Source organism: Podarcis cretensis, assembly GCF_951804945.1.
Source record: "Podarcis cretensis genome assembly, chromosome: 4".
Taxonomy (NCBI): Eukaryota; Metazoa; Chordata; class Lepidosauria; order Squamata; family Lacertidae; genus Podarcis; species Podarcis cretensis.
This window is the reverse complement of record NC_137173.1, coordinates 56287078-56307199: the sequence shown is the minus strand read 5'-3', so window position 1 is coordinate 56307199 and position 20122 is coordinate 56287078. Positions and strand designations below refer to the sequence as shown.

Below are 20122 nucleotides of genomic sequence, written 5' to 3'. Positions count from 1 at the left end.
TCTGGGTAACAATGGACCCTGAGATCATTACTAAAGCCAGTTGTAAAAGATGGCTATTAGTAAAGCCAGTTGTAAAAGATGGCTATTTCTCAGCTTTGACAGTGACAGAACAAACAGAGAAATCCATTTACCGTATTTTCCGCTCTATAAGACGCACCAGACCACAAGACGCACCTAGTTTTTGGAGGAGGAAAACAAGAAAAAAAATATTCTGAATCTCAGAAGCTATGCAGTGAAAGCAGCAATCCCTCTTGCTGTTCTGGCTTCTGGGATAGCTGTGCAGCCTGCATTCGCTCCATAAGACGCACACACATTTCCCCCTTACTTTTTAGGAGGGAAAAAGTGAGTCTTATAGAGCAAAAAATACGGTAAACCTGTTTTTTTGTACTATACGTAGTCATTCAGTGTATCCAAATAAGGAACCAAAAGTACAAGTTGGAACACTTTAATTTCGATTGAAATGAAAGCCCACATACATTCTAAACACAATGTTTCTGTCAAACTTTTATAGTCTCCTGAATTTGGACCTCAGCTTGACCTGACAAGTATTTTGGTTCACCTATTGTAGCAAATGAAGCACGTGATCTTGCTTTAATGAGATATGGCTTGTGAATTACTTTAGAAAGCTGTTACAGGATATGTAACCAGAAACAATTGTTTCCCTAGGAACAGTAACTGATGCAGCCTCTTCAGAAGGTTCTCAGGTCAGTTACAGGTCTTGCTGCTAGGCTTCAACTAGGCTACTTTTCATTATGCTGTTCGCTTTTTCTTAAGTGGGTCCCTTCAGAGCAACATAAGGCTCCCTAACGATGAGAAGCATTAATTGGTACTTGCCTGAAGGAATGTGACATGATGACTATGGATGATATAATATACCAGCTAACAAGCATAATTCTACAAAACCCTAAGGATGAAGATCAAAACTCTCTCCATAGGGCAAATGGGATTTCCCCTATGTACTGGTTCAGTAGGGCGACAGGCAAGAAGTCAACTAATGGATGGGTTTTCTTACCATCTTTGGATAACTATTGGTGTCCAGAAACCATACATTTCATTGTTTGCTTCCTCAAAAAACAGCAAAATACAGAAACTATGAGATTGGATGGCAGGTGGTGTATAAGAGGGGTTGTCACCAGGGAGCACACTCGATTGGACTAGATTGGTGACATACTTTTTTTTGTGAAAATAATATTTATTAGTTTTCCAACAATTTAAACACTACAAACAACAAAGAGAGGAAAAAATGAACAATACAATACATTACAAAAACACTACATAACACAAACACATTAAACTAACAAAACAAAACAAAAACAGTTTAAAACACATCAAACAATTTCAATATCTTATCTTTCATTCACTTATTTCAACGACCTCCTCACACCTCCCTTTTTGTATTCCACTTCTGTTAATTGTTTCAGCAATTCCTTTCCATCTTCCTCTGTTTTCTATCCTATAATTATCTTAACACATTCTAACCTTATTTTTCCCTTTAATACTCTATTAATCTGTTTATATTTGATTCCTTATCACATTTCTACTAAAGCCATATAACTTCAATCTAACATTTTTCTAACATTCATTAATTTTACAGTATTTCTGTAAATAGTCTTTAAACTTTTTCCAGTCTTCTTCCACCGACTCTTCTCCCTGGTCTGGGATTCTGCCAGTCATTTCCGCCAGTTCCATATAGTCTATCAACTTCATCTGCTATTCTTCCCGGGTGGGTAAATCTTGTGTCTTCCAATACTTCGCAATGAGTATTCTTGCTGCTGTTGTTGCCTACATAAAAAAAGTTCTATCCTTCTTTGACACCAATTGGCTGACCATGCCCAGGAGAAAGGCCTCTGGTTTCTTCAGGAAGGTATATTTGCATACCTTTTTCGTTATAAATCATCTCCCAGAATGTCTTAATCCTTGGGCATGTCCACCAAAGGTGAAAGAATGTACCTTCAGTCTCATTATATTTCCAACACTTATTATCGGGCAAATAATAAATTTTTGCAAGCTTGACTGGTGTCATGTACCACCTATAAATCATTTTCATTAAATTTTCTCTTAGGGCATTACATGCCGTAAATTTCATACCTGTGGTCCATAACTGTTCCCAGTCAGCCATCATTATGTTATGTCCAACATCTTGTGCCCATTTAATCATAGCTGATTTCACCATTTCATCCTGAGTGTTCCATTTCAACAGCAAGTTATACATTCTTGACAAATTCTTGATTTTTGAATCTAACAATTCTGTTTCCAATTTTGATTTTTCCACCTGGAAACCAACTTTTTTGTCCAAATTGTATGCCTCCATTATTTGATAATAATGGAGCCAATCTCGCACTTTATTTTTCAATTTTTCAAAACTCTGCAATTTTGTTCTGTCTCCATCTTGTTCCAAAATTTCCCAATATTTCGTCCATTTGGCCTCCATATTGAGTTTTTTCTGTGCCTTCGCTTCCATTGGTGACAACCATCTTGGGGTTTTCTTTTCTAATGGTGACATACTTTTTAGACATGCATCATTTCACAACACAGTAATTCAGTTTTACTAGCAAACCAGAAATTAAACTAACCCATTTCCAGCCCCGGGACAAACACGGGGAGCATTAACTCGACACACCTACACACTGCAGCCAACACACTAACATGTTGCGAGACACATTTTGGAAAGCTCTGCCATACACCTTCACCTTATTTTTTTGATCCATGGTCCTTGTAGCTAGAAATCTCTCAGCATAAAGAAGAAATTCTTGACTTTTGGCCTCAGTAGATTAATTAGCAAAACTAATACAACACATACTGTCAACACCATTCAAATCTGATCACTGCTTAACTTAAGGAGACTCTGTTACTATAACTACTTTGTACATACAGTCATTCAAGGAAGTTATGCCAAACCATGCTAAGCCTTGGATTCTGAATATCTTCAAATTAAGATCATTCTGACAATGGTTGACTAGTTAGGGCCCATTTACCTGATAGCCGAAGCAGCATAATAGATCCTATTCCACTCCAGGTAGTGTTTAGAAGGTATTTTTCTATGTAGATTGGCAGGTGGCACCTGACAATTCCTATCCCATTAAAGGGTGTTGGCAGTGTGGTGTGTGTGTGTCAAGAAAGGCCACTCTAACTATGCCTAGATACAGACAACCCTTGCACCACACGTCTGTAGATGTATTACCTAATTCTTATTCAACAAGATAGGACAGATGAGCACAACATTTCAGGTGGTGATGTGAACACCATGGTAAATTACCTCCATGTGTCCACAAGCTATGTTTGCATGAGTGTATGCTCAAGCCTTGCCAGGATGATTCAGGTATGAACGACCAATGACTAAAGAGGTGACATTGTAGCATAACTGATAGGGGACGCAAAATCAGTCTGGCTGTATATACCAGCTTTAGTTAAAATGGTGCAAAGAGCAATATGTAACTGTGGCTGAAAAGTGATCTAGATCCCAGAATATTGGGTAGTACTTGCCAATAAAATGCTTACCAGACTTTGTTCCCAGTGGGATTTCTGCCAAGTTGTAATCACTCTAGTGGATCAGTCGGTAGAGCACGAGACTCTTAATCTCAGGATCATGTTAGGCAAGAGATTCCTCCATTGCAGGGAGTTGGACTAAATGACACTCATGGTCCCTTCCAGCTCTACAATTCTGTGATTTTATGTGTTAGGCAGGTAGAGGTACAGCTCCAAAAGAACAATTAGAAACTTAAAGTGAGCTCCTAACTGTTCCTTTGCAAGCAGGGCAGGCTGACTGCTGATTGGCATTGACAGCCAACCCTGTTGGGATCTGTTGCATTGCATGTTCTCCATTAAGAACTCCCCAGTACAAGTGAGGGGACACTGTCTGCAAAGCAGGGGGGAGGTTCAGTTGCAGGTGTGGTTTGAATCTAAACCATGCTTGCAAACAGACTTCAAAGGGGCCCCTTAGAAGTTGTCACCTGACGTAATAATGAGGCCAGGCGGGCAGCCCTAATCACCTGTCCAAGTTGGCCCACAAGGATGGAGCATAATGGTGATGTAAAGAATCTGGACCAACCCCAACATAGCTGGTAAGAGTCCCTAAAAGGTTGCATATGGTATCCAGGAGGAACCCTGGACTCAGCTAGATTGGTAAAGAAAAGGTGATTTATATGTGTTGTATGTGTGATATAACATTGTGGTACCAGATGGTGATGTGGAGCCCATTTTTTCTCTACCTGATTTCCCTGTTTAAATTTACAAAGCTTTAAACTGAAACGCTTCTTTGATGCATCTAGATTCAGCCCCGTTTTTGCCAGAGTGGGACACTGTTCTACAGCTTGGTGACTGTGATGTGGCAGGAGTGCTAAGGATTATTTCAGAGCTGACTGGTGGGCTAGGAAGGTGAATTGAGGTGAAGTTGCAGTGCCCAATATATGAAGTATTAGTGCAGTGTCTATCCCTTATTGAATTTTTAACCCAAACTTATTCCAGGAACACACTACATGGTTTCCTCAGTTCTCAAATGAACTCTAGTGGTAAATGAGCTTCCTTTGACATTTTGCATTATTAAAGAATTTCCATTCAGTGTATGCAGTCATCAGCAAGCTAGTAAAATGTAGGGTACATGAGTGATAAGTTTAATATGTTTTCTATCCTTTATCAAGTGACTGGAAGATCAGTTTCGGCATGTCCTCTTAAAAATATATGAACCAGCTTGTGTGACGAGCCAAGAAGGGGAACAGAGCTTGTAGTATATGGTGCCTCTTCTATCATTCCTTCATGATTTATTTAGAATGTTTCCAAGATTCAAATGCAGAGTTTGTATTGATTTTACACAGCGAGATTCAGCTCACAAGTTCCCACAACTTTGCTGCTGCATTAATGTAGAACTTTTAAAAGTCCTGTGATCTGTGGTGATGTGGAAACTGGCAGAATTGGACACCTACTGACTGCTTCTTGGGTTTGGACTATTTTTGTAGTGAAAGAACAATTGTTTCAGCTGCAGCCACAATTTTGACATCCCTTGAAGAGTGTTGCCTAAGAGGAAGTGAAGGAGGATCTGTAATGTTTACTTGTACTTTCTTATGGAGGGAAAAGTAAACTAGTTCAGCTGAAGATTTTGAAGCAAAATCTTACGTTAGAAGATTCACCTTATTCATGGAAATAATCCATGTAGAGGTTATGGGGTCATAGTGTGTAGCCCTGCCCCATTACTGCCAACAAAAGTGTTGGCCACACCCACTGCTGGACATGCTTTCCATGGCTATATGAAGGAATCGTATAATGCACCCAGATGCACATGTATAGAGCAGCTCCACATGAGGTGGCATCTTCATCCATCTGGGACTCCACCTTGAATGTTCTTTGTATGGTGTGCATGCTATGTGATATGGGGCCCAATCACATCAATGCTGAATGTGTAACTGCACGGCTGGCAGGCACATTGGTGAGGGAGGCAGAGAGAATTTGGGAATAGAAACTACTGGGAACAATAGGTCTTGCTGAGAAACCAGCCAGAAACAGAGTCATTTTCAACCCCCACGATAAACAGGTGAGGACCAATGCAAGGGAAGATGTGACATCATTGGGTAGACTGAGCACAAAGTGGGATGCCAGGGATGTTGGCCAGTGTTGATGTGGACCAGTCCATATGTGGGACCACACACACCCCATTACCCTCCTTTAACAAACTAACAAGCGACCCTGTGTCAGAGAGAGGTCTGCTATTTTTACCTCCTATGGGCAAGACTAAATGTTATGAGGCATGGAAACATGGAATTTGAAGGGTCCACAAAGGTCAGCTAAGTCCAACCCCCTGCAACACAGGAATCTTTTGCCCAATGTGGGGCTCAAACCCACGACCCTGAGATTAAGAGTCTCATGCTCTACTGACTGACCGAGCTATCACTCATGATGCTAATACTTCCCAAAGATAAACACCCCCTTCTGCCTGGCCAGTTCTTCCCTACAAATCCTCCTCTCCACACATTTGTGTTGGCATGGCAAACACAGGCTTATGGAAATGCGTTTGCTAAGCAGCACACAGTTTCACCCCCAAGGAGATTGGTACATTATTTGGTATGCAGTTAATTAAATTGTAGTAGGAAATTATTAGTTTTCAAACGCCTATTGCTTAATCGCCTACTCCGGGAATGACAATACTTCCAATTACATGGTCCCAGTGCAAATGTTGATGCATGCAGGAATGTGTGTGCAGTCCCACCAAACACTGGGCAAGTACTAGCTGTTCATCGCCAAACAGGTGTACAAGTGGCATCCATTGTGCACATGGCGCTTAGCTGGATTCATGCCATGTAAATGTCATGGAACATTTCCATTTTTCATGGCACTTTCCAGACAAGGAAGCAATTCATTGACTGCTCACAAGCTTAGTCCCGGTGGAATCAGTCCTTAACTTAAGGTGATGTTATTGCCTATGTATACCACAAAATGTGTATTGGACGGACGGATGCTTATTGCTGCATATGCTTTTCTTATCCAAATGGAAAGCTCAAATATTTTAAGTTATATTAGAAAAACTGTCATTTCTGAATAGCTTTTGTAGTAATTAAGCCTCAGTTCATGAATTATTAAGCACACTCATTTTCAGTGCTCTTGAGTTGAAAGGTTTGCTTTCATTCCTAATAAAGCACACACACCACTGAAAAGAGGTAATTAGAGTATCAAAGCCAGTGAAGCATCTTATTACTTAAAGCTTTGCCTGGAAATGTTATCATTTGGCTGCATTGTCCTTTAGCAAGATCTAACAAATCTTACTTGTGCAGAAACTGGTAAATAGTTTAGATTATGAAAATTGAACATTTTCCATATTTCTGGCTGTGAAATCTCCACTTTATAAAAAATTGATTGTCATAAGTTTTGATCTGTTCTGTTGATCAGACTTAATCTTAAAACTCCAGATGGAGCCCTATAATATTTATTTCCCTTCAAAAACACTTTTTGTTCCAACTCCGATCCTAACAAAAGGAAAAATGTAATGCAAGATGAACAGCCCTCTTTCAGTATTGTTTTTTATTCAGTCCGTCTATAAGGTCCATGAGGCTTGGTGCAATGACAGGTACATCAGCACATCAACTGAACTAGTTGTTTTCTGGCCTACAAACTGACTCTCATAGTGGCACACAGGAGGAATCCAAGAGGCTTCCTCCTATTAAATCAGACAAATAGTCCATCTCTCCATATTGTCTATGCCGAATGGCAAAAGGTCTGGAGGATTTCAGGCAGGGAACCCTCCCAGCCCTGGCTGGAGATGGCAGAGATGGAACCTAGGGTCTACTGCATAGAAAACACATGAATCTTCTACCATTGGGCTGCATCCCCTCTTCAGAGGGGTCAGCTGGAGCTAACAAGCCAGCAACAGTCACTTTTTCTAGAAACAACATCATGCAAAACTACACACACCAGCAATAAAGAGAGAGCCGGTGCAGCAAAAGGACCTCAGGTAAGCACCAGGGCAAAGCTACCCTGTGCACAAACCGAAAGAAATGTAAAGTGCCACATGAGTGCAGCCCTACCAGCCTGAGTATAGCAGGCACCTCTTATAATGGAATTGTGCCTGGGGGAGACTGTACTAAGCCATGATGGGTCCACACAGTATTCTGCTGCAGCACCATCAGCACAAACCAGTTGCCACATTATTACAGCCATGCATGAGACTGCATGCATGGCTACTGTTTGAGCAAATGCCATATTGCTTGCAAGCAATTACCAGGAAACAGATGTGAAAACAAATCTAAACACTGTTTGAAAAATGTTTGCTGCGCATAAAATAATTAGGATTTAAAATGGTAAATTGAAAAAGCACACAAAGCACAATTTATACCCTCATGTTTGTCATAATCAATAGAATCCCACAGCATCATCACCCACAATTCATACTGCAAGTGTCTGCAGTAGAATTACAATGCATTGTTATAAATGAGAATCCATCTTAGTAATGAAGCTGTTGTGGCGATGGTCTGTTGTTCAATGCAGTTTTGAATCTAGAGGACTTGGGGATTATCAGCCTACATCAGGGGGGATCAGAGATGGCAAGAGGATTTCCTGGGCCTTGTACACTGTGCGTGGATTGGAGGCCCTGCCTCCCACTCCCCTGCAATTTATTGACAAAAACCTCTGCTTAAAAAGGTAAAAGGACCCCTGACTGTTAGGTCCAGTCATGGATGACTCTAGGGTTGCGGCACTCTTCTCGCTTTATTGGCCAAGGGAACCGGCGTACAGCGAACCAGAGCAGCACATGGAAATGCCGTTTACCTTCCCGCTGGAGCGATACCTAGTTATCTACTTGCACTTTGACGTGCTTTAGAACTGCTAGGTTGGCAGGAGCAGGGACCGAACAACGGGAGCTCAGCCCGTCACAGGGATTTGAACCACCAACCTTCCAATCAGTAAGTCCTAAGCTCTGTGGTTTAGACCACAGCACCACCCACGTTCCTGACTCCCACTCCCCTGCAATTTATTGACAAGAACCTCTGCTTATATACATGTATTAACTTGGCCTGTCCTACCTTGCAGGGCTGTTGCAATTAGAAAAGGAGGGAAGGAGACAATAATGTGCACAGCCTTGAGCTCCGGCAGAAAAGCATGTCACACAGCACCTACTTCAGCAGGAGCCACCAACATGGATAGCTTTAAAAGAGGAATACACAAATTTATGAAGGATAAAGCTATCAATGGTTACTGCCATGATAGCTATGCTCTGCCTCCTCAGTTGGAGGCAGCGTGGTTTTGAATAGCAGTTCCTAGAAACCATAGGAGGGGAGAGTGCCATTGCTGGGGCTTCTCATAGTCATCTGGTTGGTCACTGTGAGAACAGCATGTGGGACAACGCAGACCATTGGCCTGATCCAGCAGGCAGCTCTTATGTTCTTAATTAACATTATTTATAGATCATGTAAAGAAGAAGCCGCCAGAAAACAGCCTCCTTGCTTAAATTGCATCATTCTGTAGTCCTGATATTTACAGCAAAAATACTAAAACGTTCACCAAAAGTTCACCAACCCTGAGAAATCAGAACAAGCAAAAAATATTCAAAGTGCAGTATGTGCGGTGTCTGAACTACCAACTGTAAGCCTTGCCTACCTCACATGACTGTTGTGAAGATATAAAGGGGAAAAGGGCAAATGTTCATGGCCTTGAGCGCCTGGGAAGGAAAAGTAAGATACAAATATACAACAACTATGTGCAGATTCAATATATCTCTAAGCACAAAACATTTTGCCAGCTGTGATTATAAAAAAAAACTTATGTTAAAGTACATGCTAGAGGAATTTTAACTTGCTGCAGCTGTAAGTAAGTAAATGTTTTATTATTGTATTTGATTCATTTTGTATTTTATAGTTTTGTTTTATGGTTACTACATATTCATAAATAACAGCCCAGTGATTACAAGTAGACCAGTGCCGGCTCTGTGGGAAACATGGAAAACTGTGGGATGGGGGTCTGCAATATCACCATTTGCCCCAGCAGAAAGGAAAACATTATTTCAAGGGAACTACTTCCAAGTAAAACATACCAAAGCCAACTAATTGTGGTTTATTCTGTAGGGCAGCACACTTGGGGAGTGAATGAAATAATGTGGACATGAGGAAAGCATTTAAGCAAACATACCAAACATACCTCCTTCATCTGGCTTCTCTTGCTTTCTCTGCTGACCTGGGAAGAGCTCCTCCTGAGTCCCAGGTGGGGGGATCATCCTTCCTTCCTCAGATTACTTAGCAATAGTGATTAAGCCAGGCTTCCTCAACCTCATCCCTCCAGATGTTTTTTGAGACTACAATTCCCATCATCCCTGACCACTAGTCCTGCTAGCTAGGGATCATGGGAGTTGTAGACCAAAAACATTTGGAGGGCCGAGGTTGAGGAAGCCTGGATTAAGCAATAGTGATCCTTAGCGATGGTGCTGCCTACCACTGAAGCATTGGAGCTGCCTCTGTGATTTGTGCTCTGCCTTCAGAAATGTCCAGATGACTTTTTTTTTTGCTAAGGGCCCTGCTAGCATGAAGCCCGATACATGCGTATCCTCTGTACACACACACTCGGTTTGGTGGCTCTGGCTGAAATAATGTCAGAGTGTGCTTTCATATCGAGAATGAGTTTAAAATGAATGCATCCCCATTCGTTTCTGTGAGAAACGACTGAAAATATTGAAGCAAATAGGGAAAACAAATCAAAATGGTTTATTTTCATTTTCTCCATTTGTCTCTCATCAGAAGGATTCCTGAAACTGCTGAGAAGTATTGCATTGCTTAGCAAATGGATACAGCCAGATAATATTCTGCAGGGAGGAGAAAGTTTCAAGTGCTCTGAAAGTGACAAGGCCTGAGCCCTGTTCATGGGCCAAATACATGAGTGTGCAGACTGTGTGGAGGGACATGGGGCTGTGTACGCCAACCCAACATCACCAGACACATGGTTCTTTCCACTCCCAACCTTTTATGCATTCAGCTGAATATCTAAATTGAATCTGCTGAGAATGTGACTTCAGACCTTTGCACTAAATATGCAAAGGTCAAGAGCAAAGATGGTGGCAGGATGCATAGGGATGGTTGGTTGGTGTGTGTGGGGTGTGTGTGTGTGTGTGTGTGTGTGTGTCTGTGCCGCCTAGAGAGTTTGTGCTCTCATGCATTTGGCGAAGCATAAAGCAATGGGAAGCTTGTTAAAGGATATCATCCTCTTTTGGGGTACTCATAAAATCCCAAGACTTTGTCCAGTCTGTCTGAAATTTGGTAGATCTAATATTGCGTGCCACTTGGATGGAAAACCTGAAAGCTATAGGCTTCAGAACAGGCTTAGTCTCTGTTGCGATTAGTGTAGAAATGAAATGAATGAGAGAAAATGAACGCGATAGTAACAAATGAGAAACAAAATGAATGAAGCTGCCAGAAATGGACAAAAAAGGCATGTGTTCATCCCTAGGTGTCACAGTCTGAAACAGCAACTGTACCATAAGACCCCTCTAGCTCAGACCACTCCCTCGGATGTTGCTATAGCTATGCCATAAAATCAGCTGTAGAAGAAGATGCCGTCTAAGGCAAATTCTAAAAGCAAATTACACATATTAGATTTATAACAGTTTCATAATAAGAATATTGAAAATTATACTTTCATGCTTTTTAAAGAATATTCCCTAGCTCTTCTCACAGGACTATAGCACATAGAGTTCCCGGGAGGCAGCATGTTGACTTTCCCCAACCTGGTGCTCTCCACATGTTTGGGACTAGAAATCCCATCATCCTTGACCATCTGCCATGGTAGCTGGTCTCATGGGAGTCATAGGTTGCAGAAGGCTGGATAGGATATTAAACCACTTTAAGTCTTTTATATTGATAGGCCCGAAGTCTTTTTGTTCCCTAGTTTTGTGGAAACCTTACCTGCTAGCTTTCTGCATGGTAAAAGTTAGTTTGCTAAAGAAAAAGAGGGGTCTGGAAAAGCTTATTCTACCCTCAGTATGTTGGTCTCACCTCTGGCTCTTCTTCCTGAGTCCCATTGTTCTATGCTGCTTCCTGTGTTTTTGTTTTAGTTCAAATGAATTTTTATGCATCCAAAGTATTTTAGGGTGAAATGAATTAGAGAAATATAAATTGGCAATTGTAAGACCCTCAGGCCCTTACTATTCTATTTCCAATGGGTAGCCTTATGTAAATGCTAAAGTATGCTAATCTATTCCCAAGACAAGAAGCGCACACTATTCTAAAAATAGTGCACCATACATCTGTGTTGGAAACTTAGCTGCAAAAAAGCATATGGCACCAAGCAAAGCCTGCAGGAATAAACAGAGATTCTGTCCAAACTTCTGAATGATTTTCTCTTTCTGTGACAGTAAATGAGGAAGAGAAGAGGAACTATTTGTCTTTTTGGTAACAATAGCATAGTTGTTGCTTATATGAAGCCAACTAAGGAATCTGCTTTATCTTTAATTACTGGGCAGCTTTTTGTATTATTAAGTTTAGACAGTAGGGGAAAAACTTTGTGTCATGTGTTTAGCTCAACACAGTTTCTAACTGAACTCTGTTTATGGCACAGACCAGCCTCCAAGTCTCTCCTTTGCAAGTAGCTCATGGAACTAACTGTGCTATTATTAGGAATATGTTGTACGGGGAAAATCTCTGGCTTATTTCTGTTATACATGGATGCAGTTTGGGCAGCCAACTCTTGAGACACAAGCATGTTGGATCCACATTGATACATTAGTGAACTGCTAGGATTAATTTGTTTTAAAACTGTTTTCAATATGGATAAACTCTATAGCTGCAAGAAACTTATCTATATTCAGATGAAGCTTGTAGTGTATATTATCACCTGACCAAACAAGCCCATGATGAGCCATATATTGTGGCCTCCCCTCATTTTTGCAGTCTTTAGCAAAACCAGGAAGTGTCATGAGCACCAGTGAACTGTTTGCTATGAAGGTGATGTTTGGCATATCAGTTCAGGAGTCAAACAGGCCAGGTTTTGATGCTGCAGTATCTGTGGGAGCAAGCCAGAGTAGAAAATGAGCTTAGATGGCCCCCCCCCCCCCGACCAGGTAGGAATGGAGGTGTTATTGCAACAACTTGGAGCGGTGCTAATGATCGCTCCTGTCACATCTCCTGCTTTTACCATGCAGAAAGCTAGCAGGTAAGGTTTCCACAAAACAGCACCCGATCAGGACCTCCCTGCACCATATAGTTCTTTAGTTCTGACCAGGAAATTCTGATAAGCCCTGCTCATCAACAATGGTAGAAGTTGCCTGAAAGTTGCCTGCTTTCCACCCAGTGCATATTAGTTTTGTACTGAAATAAGCTTCAAGTTGTCCTCATATTTCATGTATCAATAGTTCTTTAAATTGATGTTAATCTCTTGAAAAACTGATGCTGTGAACAAGGTAGGCTATGTTTTACAGTGGGTGACTAGATAGGGGAATAATACTTATTTCTGCATTGGATATAAGCTTTCTGTATACAGGAGAGTAACTAAGAAACTCTCTTTTTCTTTTCCCCTCCCCTCCTTCCCTGAACAGGTGACCTCATGCATTTGCCGCCGTATCTTAGAATGGACTTCTTGTTAAACCGAGGTGTTCCAGGCACTAGCAGAGACCTGGGTTTAGGACAGACCTGCCTGGAACCTCAGAAAAGCCGGACCTTGAAGCGCCCAACAGTCTTGGAGCCAATACCTATGGAGACTTCATCCACAAGAGAAGTACAGTCATGGCAACCTGGTGCCGTAGCAACATTACCTCAGCGAGAAGGAGCTGAGCTAGGACAGGCAGCTAAAATGAGCAGCTCCCAAGAATCCCTTCTGGACTCCCGGAGCCACTTGAAAGGAAACAATCCCTACGCAAAATCTTACACCCTGGTATAACAAAGAGAGAGCATGGCTGGACAGTGGCTGTAAATACTTAACGGTTATTTAAAAAGAAATCCAATCAAAGCTACCTTTTTTATTGAATTCCAATATTTATAATTAAAGAAGAAGATTGCCAAAATATTTGGGACACAAATGCAACCTACAGACAGTGCAAAGACTCTCCTGCTTTTTTTCTGTCTGAGTGTGAGCTTCATCTGACTGGACCTCCTGAATTTTTTGAGAAAAGGTTGTCCAGTTTTTCTGATATTCACAAGCTTTTGTGTTTTTACTGATTTTCTACAAAGTGCATGGGGACTAAATAAAATATTTTAAACTGGGAGTTCCATCACACACAAGTAACGAAAACAATTTTTTAAAAAACCACCCTGTTTGTGAATTTAGAAGGAATATTTATTTGAGAAAGACAAAAACAAAACCCTTTGTCATGTTTTGCACAATTTTTTTTTAAACTAGAAAATGGGTCCTTGATCAGTTATTTTTCCTTTTCTTTTATTGTTAATTAGGATGAGTGCTGTCAGTCAGTGAAGTGGGGAAGGGAGGGGGAAGCAATTTGGTTTTGGCAGTTATTTTCTTTTTATATTAATTTAATGAGACACTCTTTGCATTTTGTCTATGCGAAATAAAAGGGTCTTCTGCCTTTATCTGTGTGTTTGCATTGCCTTGCCTTGTTTCCACTTAGGCTGTATTTATTTAGCACTGGATCTTGTAGACTTTGTAGAATTAAAACGCACACTGACTTGACTGGAAGAAGCTTTTTTTAACCATTGGAGAGGCAAAAAAAATATCTCTCAGGGACTTTCTGTGAGGGGGAAAAAGCTGTTTAAAGTCAAATTTTAAATGGATGCAATTATGAGAACTGATGAATATTCATAGTATGATGTCTTTGAAATGGATGCTATTGATGTCAACATTTGCTTCTCAAGTTTGTAGACATTTTCCCTTTCCCCTGAAACAACAGAGATGGTCACAGAACTAGATCACTGGGTGCTGATATACTATGAAGTACTGTTGCCTGTGGGTTTTTTTGGTTGTTGTTGTTTTTTTGCTCAAATCCCAATGGATTGTTATATTATGGGACGCAGGAAGGCACTTTTCCCTAGGCTAGTGTGCCAGCCCTAGAGAAAACAAGGGGGAAATGTATGTTTCATTTTCTGTTCCACATTGTGACATAGTTTACATGGTTTTTGTTATCTTGCTTAGTGCACAAGCACTACAATGCAGGTTACAATGCAAACCTTGTGCCACAGCAGCTAAAGTTGATTTGTAGGACCACACATTGCACACTCTAGCATTAGCAAATTTTACTCCACACTCCTAGCACTTTGCTTAACATGCTTGGATATTTGTCCAAGTGATCTTCTAAGGACAACCCTAACTAAAATGAATAAAGGATCCTAGTTTTGACAATCTGACATGTGTTTGAATTCATCTTCTGGCTTTCACATCTTTTGGACTGTATTGACGTTTTCAATAGGTATCAAAGTTACTAGGCAGCCCTCCAAGCCAACTGTGATTCTAGAATCTATCTAGCAGCCGGGGCTGGCCCAAGACATTTTCCTGCCTGAGGCAAAAGGCAAAATAGTACACCATTCATTTCATATAGAGAATTTGATCAGACTGCAGCTGAATCATTTCAATCTGCCACTACGCTTAATAGCAGCAGGGAGAACTGGGCAGGGCAGGGCCATGCATGGCACAAACAGCTCTCTCCTCCAACATGTTCCCATCAATCTCTTCCCTTCAGCATCTTCCACCTGAGTTAACTGATCTCACTCTGATAGGGCCAGCCCTGCCAGGAGCCACAATGAAGGTGTACCCATTTTTCTAAGAGCTCATAAACTCAGGCACAGCAAACCCTGAATGTTGATTGGCCTCTCTATTGAATTTTGGGTTGTTTCCTAGCTCCTTGATCATATATTAAGCAGCCATGTGGTTTCATCAGATATGATTTCTCCCTCACCATTATTTCCCTCCCATATTTTTGTATCCTGAAAACCCTGATCAGTTGTGATCACATGAGAATGCAGAACTTGCATTTCTGATCTGTTAAGCCTGCTTTTAAATGTGTGAGAAACTTTTTGATAAATGGATCCAATCCACCCATTTCCTTGTCCTTGACACTGTGGCATCCAGTATTTGCCAGATTTTTTTTTTTTAAAAAGGAAGCCCACAACACCCTGTTTTACTTTTCAAGGTCAGATAGCATATCCAGCTGTCTTGAGATTATGTGTGTATTCCTCATTCCACAGGAAGAAGCTAGCTCTAATATAATGACTTTATTTAATAGCCTAAAATTTTCACTTGTTGAATTGTAAAGCACAAAAGTGCCCCCTTGTCCTGGTTCACATGCAACACTAAACTGTGGTTTAGTATTACATGCATAAACCTCACATTATGTGCACTCTCTCCTCCACTGTAGTTATAGGGAGAACATAATAACTACCATTTTCAAGTAACTGAAGTTACCTGGTTAGCATCAAATATGGCTTGGGAATAGCAGCCAACTTCAAACCATAGTTTCCATCCTGGCTTGTTTTCCTCAACTGTAGTTAGCACTAATCACAGTTCAGATGAAACTAGCAACTTGGTTAGTGGAAATCAATTCATGGCTATATCAAGGGGTAGAATGTGGGACTTGCCCAGGTTTGTTTCTGTAGCGGTAAGAGATATTTTATCATTATGGCTAAAAACAATCATCATGTATAATTCAGTGAGGAAAGGAGAACTCTTAGAAATCAGTTTAATTGAGACTTCCGGGTTGGCGCCATCGCCGAATGGCGGACTCCCTCCGAGCTCCGGAGGGAGTCGGCTCGGCAGGGGCTGGGTTCTACCGCGCCGGCGACACGGGGACCCTCAAAAACCATGGGCGCTGAAACCCATGGGCATGGTGACTCGGCTGGCACCGTTTGCGCCCCCCGACCACGCGAAGGAGCCTTTTTAAAGGCTGCGGAGCGGGTGACGGGGGGGTGCTGTGAGTCCTCCGCTTCCCCTGCCGAGCGAAGCCGCATGCCATTTGGCGGAGAGCGCTGACTTCTTCCATTGAAAATCTGGACTTAAAAGAACAACCCGTGAGTAATTGGAACTTGGATTAAAAAGGGGAATAAATTTTTTCTTAAATTCGGAGCGAGCGGGGGAGGTATAAAAAGGAAGTCAACCTCCCCCCTGTTGTAGAGAAGCTAAAGCAAAGGACCTGACAACTAAGATCGAGCGCAACCTTTTCTTTTGATAAAGATATTAATTTCGCGATGGAAAATTATAAGCTGGGCTGGAGGAGAAGAGTAAAATACAACCCCCCCCCCCGGAAGCCCCGGGAGCGATCTGTGAGAGCGCCTGGAGAGGAGAAATAGAGGTTTTGACAGCTGTCAAAGGAGCTGCCAAAACTGAAGAACAAAAAGAGAACTTTGTTATGAGGACTTTGCTGGTTACATTTGTTATAAATTGGATATAAACTGTTTAAAACAAGGAATAATAAGTTACTTTGACTGGTGGGTGAGATCGGGAATGAAACTGAGTTACTATAATCCCTCTAGAGGAGCTGTGGGTTATTACAAGTATCGCTGGCATGGAATTTGAATCGGACATTTTATCTCCTGGGAAACTGCAGAAATGGAACACTATTTTGTCTACAGAGGTCTACACACTAAAGGAGACAATAGATTTATCTATTGAAGAATGGAAGGGACTTGACGTAATGTTTTGTTCCTGAATTACAAAGCCTCTCTAGAGGAATTACAAGCTTTTTGGAATTAGAACATTTGTGCAGGAGAGCAGGGGGGGGGAGAGAAAAAAAAGAGGAGAAGAGAGAACATCAAGAACAACAAGAAAAACAAGAACTGGACAAAGTTGGAAGATAGACCCTTTCTAAGATTGGACATTTGAAATTAAAGATGATTAAAAGACGGTAAAGATTATTAAAAAGACGGCAAAGCGGAATGGTGAAGGATTATGGCTTAGACTATGGTTCAGATGTGGGAGCTCTAGGAGACAGTGGATTTGATGGACATTGGGAACGCAACTGGGAAAGGGGGGAGGGAAATTTGGAATCCAAAGGGTGTTAAACTATATTTTATTCTTTCTTTAATTCTTTTATGTTAATCTGTATCTTATATTAAAGAGGGGAACTCGTGGAAGGGAACAGGTCGATTTTAGGGGATGGGAAAATATTTTTTTAAATTGGGTTAATGATAATAATTTTAAAATTTGGGGTAAGAATTTGTTGAATCTATTTGAAAGAATTGGAATACAACAGGGGGTGGGGAGGGGGAAGTCCTGGAAAAATGATATTGAAAATAAGGCCTTGAATTTGGATGTTTTTCTTTTTTTTTTGTTATATTTGAAAATCTTTAATAAATATTATTAAAAAAAAGAAAAGAAATCAGTTTAATTGAGGGGGGAATTCTAGTGAAGTGGGAGGGAGCAGAACAAAGAAACTTAACTTTTGCATCTTTGAACCTGCAAGCACATTTTTATATGCTGTGCTCTTTTTTCCATATTAAACATGTAACATCTGGCAGAGCGCATATAAAAGACCATAAAGGTTGTGATCTTTATTCTTTTACATTTTCTTTATTCTGTCCTTTAAAAGAAAAGGAGAACGAAACCTTTAGAAAATTAATAAAGCATATTACAAAATGCAATATTAAATTCCCTTAATCATTAACAAAGCAATAATTTGAAGGTACATTTTGTCCATATCTGATATTCCAAAAATTAAAAAATAAAGTCAATCTTGAAAGCTGTTTCTTTTAATTTTTATATTACTTTACTATATCTAGTTATACAAGTTGATTTTGTTCACAACAATGTAATCTGTATTTCTTAATCAAATTTTTGATTTCCATTTAACTGGTCAGTGAGAGGGAGAATAATTATCTGTTGCTGATCTTGTTAGGCATCAAATGCAGTCAGAGGGTCCAGTGGTAAATCATACCCAGAGTTGGTTTTTAATAATCTTTATTATTCATTTCCTAAGCTCCATAAGTATATGAAACTCCAGCAGATATGAAAATCCTTTGCTTGTCCAAAAATTATCATTATACATCAAATGCATTTTCTAAAGCCCTGAAGCATATAGATTATTAGTGTGGTCTTCTTTCCAACCTGTGGAAATTATGTACTAATTCATGTGCACATGTTCCCAGGTTTTTTCTAGGATTCTATAGCCCAAATCCCTTTGCCATTTCAGCCTGGTAAATTTTCATATCCATAAAAAGGGTTTCATAACAGTATGTTTCTTTTAAATGTCTCATGGTACCTGTTGTTGACACAGGAATCTTCTGAAAGGCTGATCACACCTTTTTTATTTAATTGCCTAACATCCTAGAAGGAAAAATGCATTATTGGAAAATTTGAAATATGGGAGGTCTCAGATTACCAATTTTGAGGATTCAAGAGTGAGGAACCTGTGGCCACTGGCCACTGGCTATACTGGGTAGGCATGATGGCAGCTGGAGTTCAGAAACATCGGGAGAGCCATGAGTTCCCAATCCCTGATTTCCATCACAATAAATAAAAGAACCTATTTTCTATTAAACATGCAAAATTAAAAGTTCCATTATCTTTACAAATGAAACTGTTTCCAAAGATAATTCTTTTTCTGATGGAGTCATTTGCAAAAATGCATTCTAATGGGAGAGTCTTCAAAGTAAAAACCCTCCCCTATCCAAATAAGTAGTTAATTGGGTTTTAAGTGCGGGGGTGGCTTTTAAATCCAAGGAGTGAAGTCAAAGAATCTCCTACATTTCTGTATTATAAGCACCACCACAAAAACATAAGCAGAATCTTCAAGCCAATTTGATATAACCACTGCCAGAGCACTGTTTCAATACAAACTATATTTGGAACATTCATGCTCCCTTCATGCATCATAATTGTAAAATTTTCTTGGATGTTTTAGATGACTTTCCACTGTATATACAATCATCATAATGGGATCTCATTTTCTTAAGAATTGTTCCAGGAATATATCTTGAGAACATAAGAAACAAAAATATATCTTTGATTACTAGTCATCCTTCCGGCAGCCACTCAGCCCAGTGGAGATATTTGTCCCCTTCAGTTTCTCTGCATTTCCTGAGTTCTTCAATCACGGCAAAATAATTTAGGCAGGAAAGCTCATCCAAATGTGCAGAATACTTAATCCAAATGTCTCTGAATACATAAATCTGACCTGGTATAAGTAGTTCTGTATGTTGGTTAGGTATTTTAGGATTGTTATGGGGAAATTGGAGTTTGGCTTTTACAGCTCCCCCCCCCCCCCTCAATCAAGAGAAAACATATCCCTTGTGTCTCTGGTCAGAGATAACGCAATGGGACAACAAAGAAAGCAAGGCAAGCTGTTGACCTTTATTGATGTGTTTGCAAGCCACGTCTCCCCAGCCCCATACAAGGAGGTGAAGAGCCCAGAGAAAAATCAGCTTACAGTCTTTAAACGCTCAGAAGTGCCTGCCCACCTGCACAGAGAGACCACCATGAAACATCATAACCTTGCAATAGATGCATCACAAGAGGTGGTGGTCTACTACAGAAATTGAGAGTATGGCTTGTCACCTGTGAATCAGGATGCTTCCAATATCTGCTAACTGCCTTTTCCTGGCCAGTCTGAGCCATTCTTTTGAAATGGCAAATAACATTGGCACCAGATTGACAGGGACCTGTCTCCAGTCGCACAGAATATACACTTTTTACAGGTCTGTTTGGCAATTTTAATGGTTACTTGTCAAACCAGTTCATGAAAGGGAGATTCAGCAAGCATTTCCTCCTGTGTAGCTCAGGGCTGGCT

At 40.6% G+C, this 20122-nt stretch overlaps 1 protein-coding gene and 1 long non-coding RNA gene across 2 annotated transcripts in view; one reads left to right on the top strand and one right to left on the bottom strand.

The window, feature by feature from the left end:
- The window catches only part of DSCAM (DS cell adhesion molecule), a 331349-nt gene extending 315862 nt beyond the window's left edge, over window positions 1–15487 (top strand). Inside the window, exon 33 of the mRNA XM_079974881.1 lies at window positions 12995–15487. Coding sequence (XP_079831007.1) covers window positions 12995–13335 — 341 coding nt within the window. The 3' untranslated portion in view covers window positions 13336–15487. The remainder of the gene's footprint in view (window positions 1–12994) is intronic.
- LOC307215612 overlaps window positions 1–20122 on the bottom strand; it is a 44485-nt gene that overhangs the window by 12723 nt on the left and 11640 nt on the right. The gene's annotated exons all lie outside the window — the stretch shown is intronic.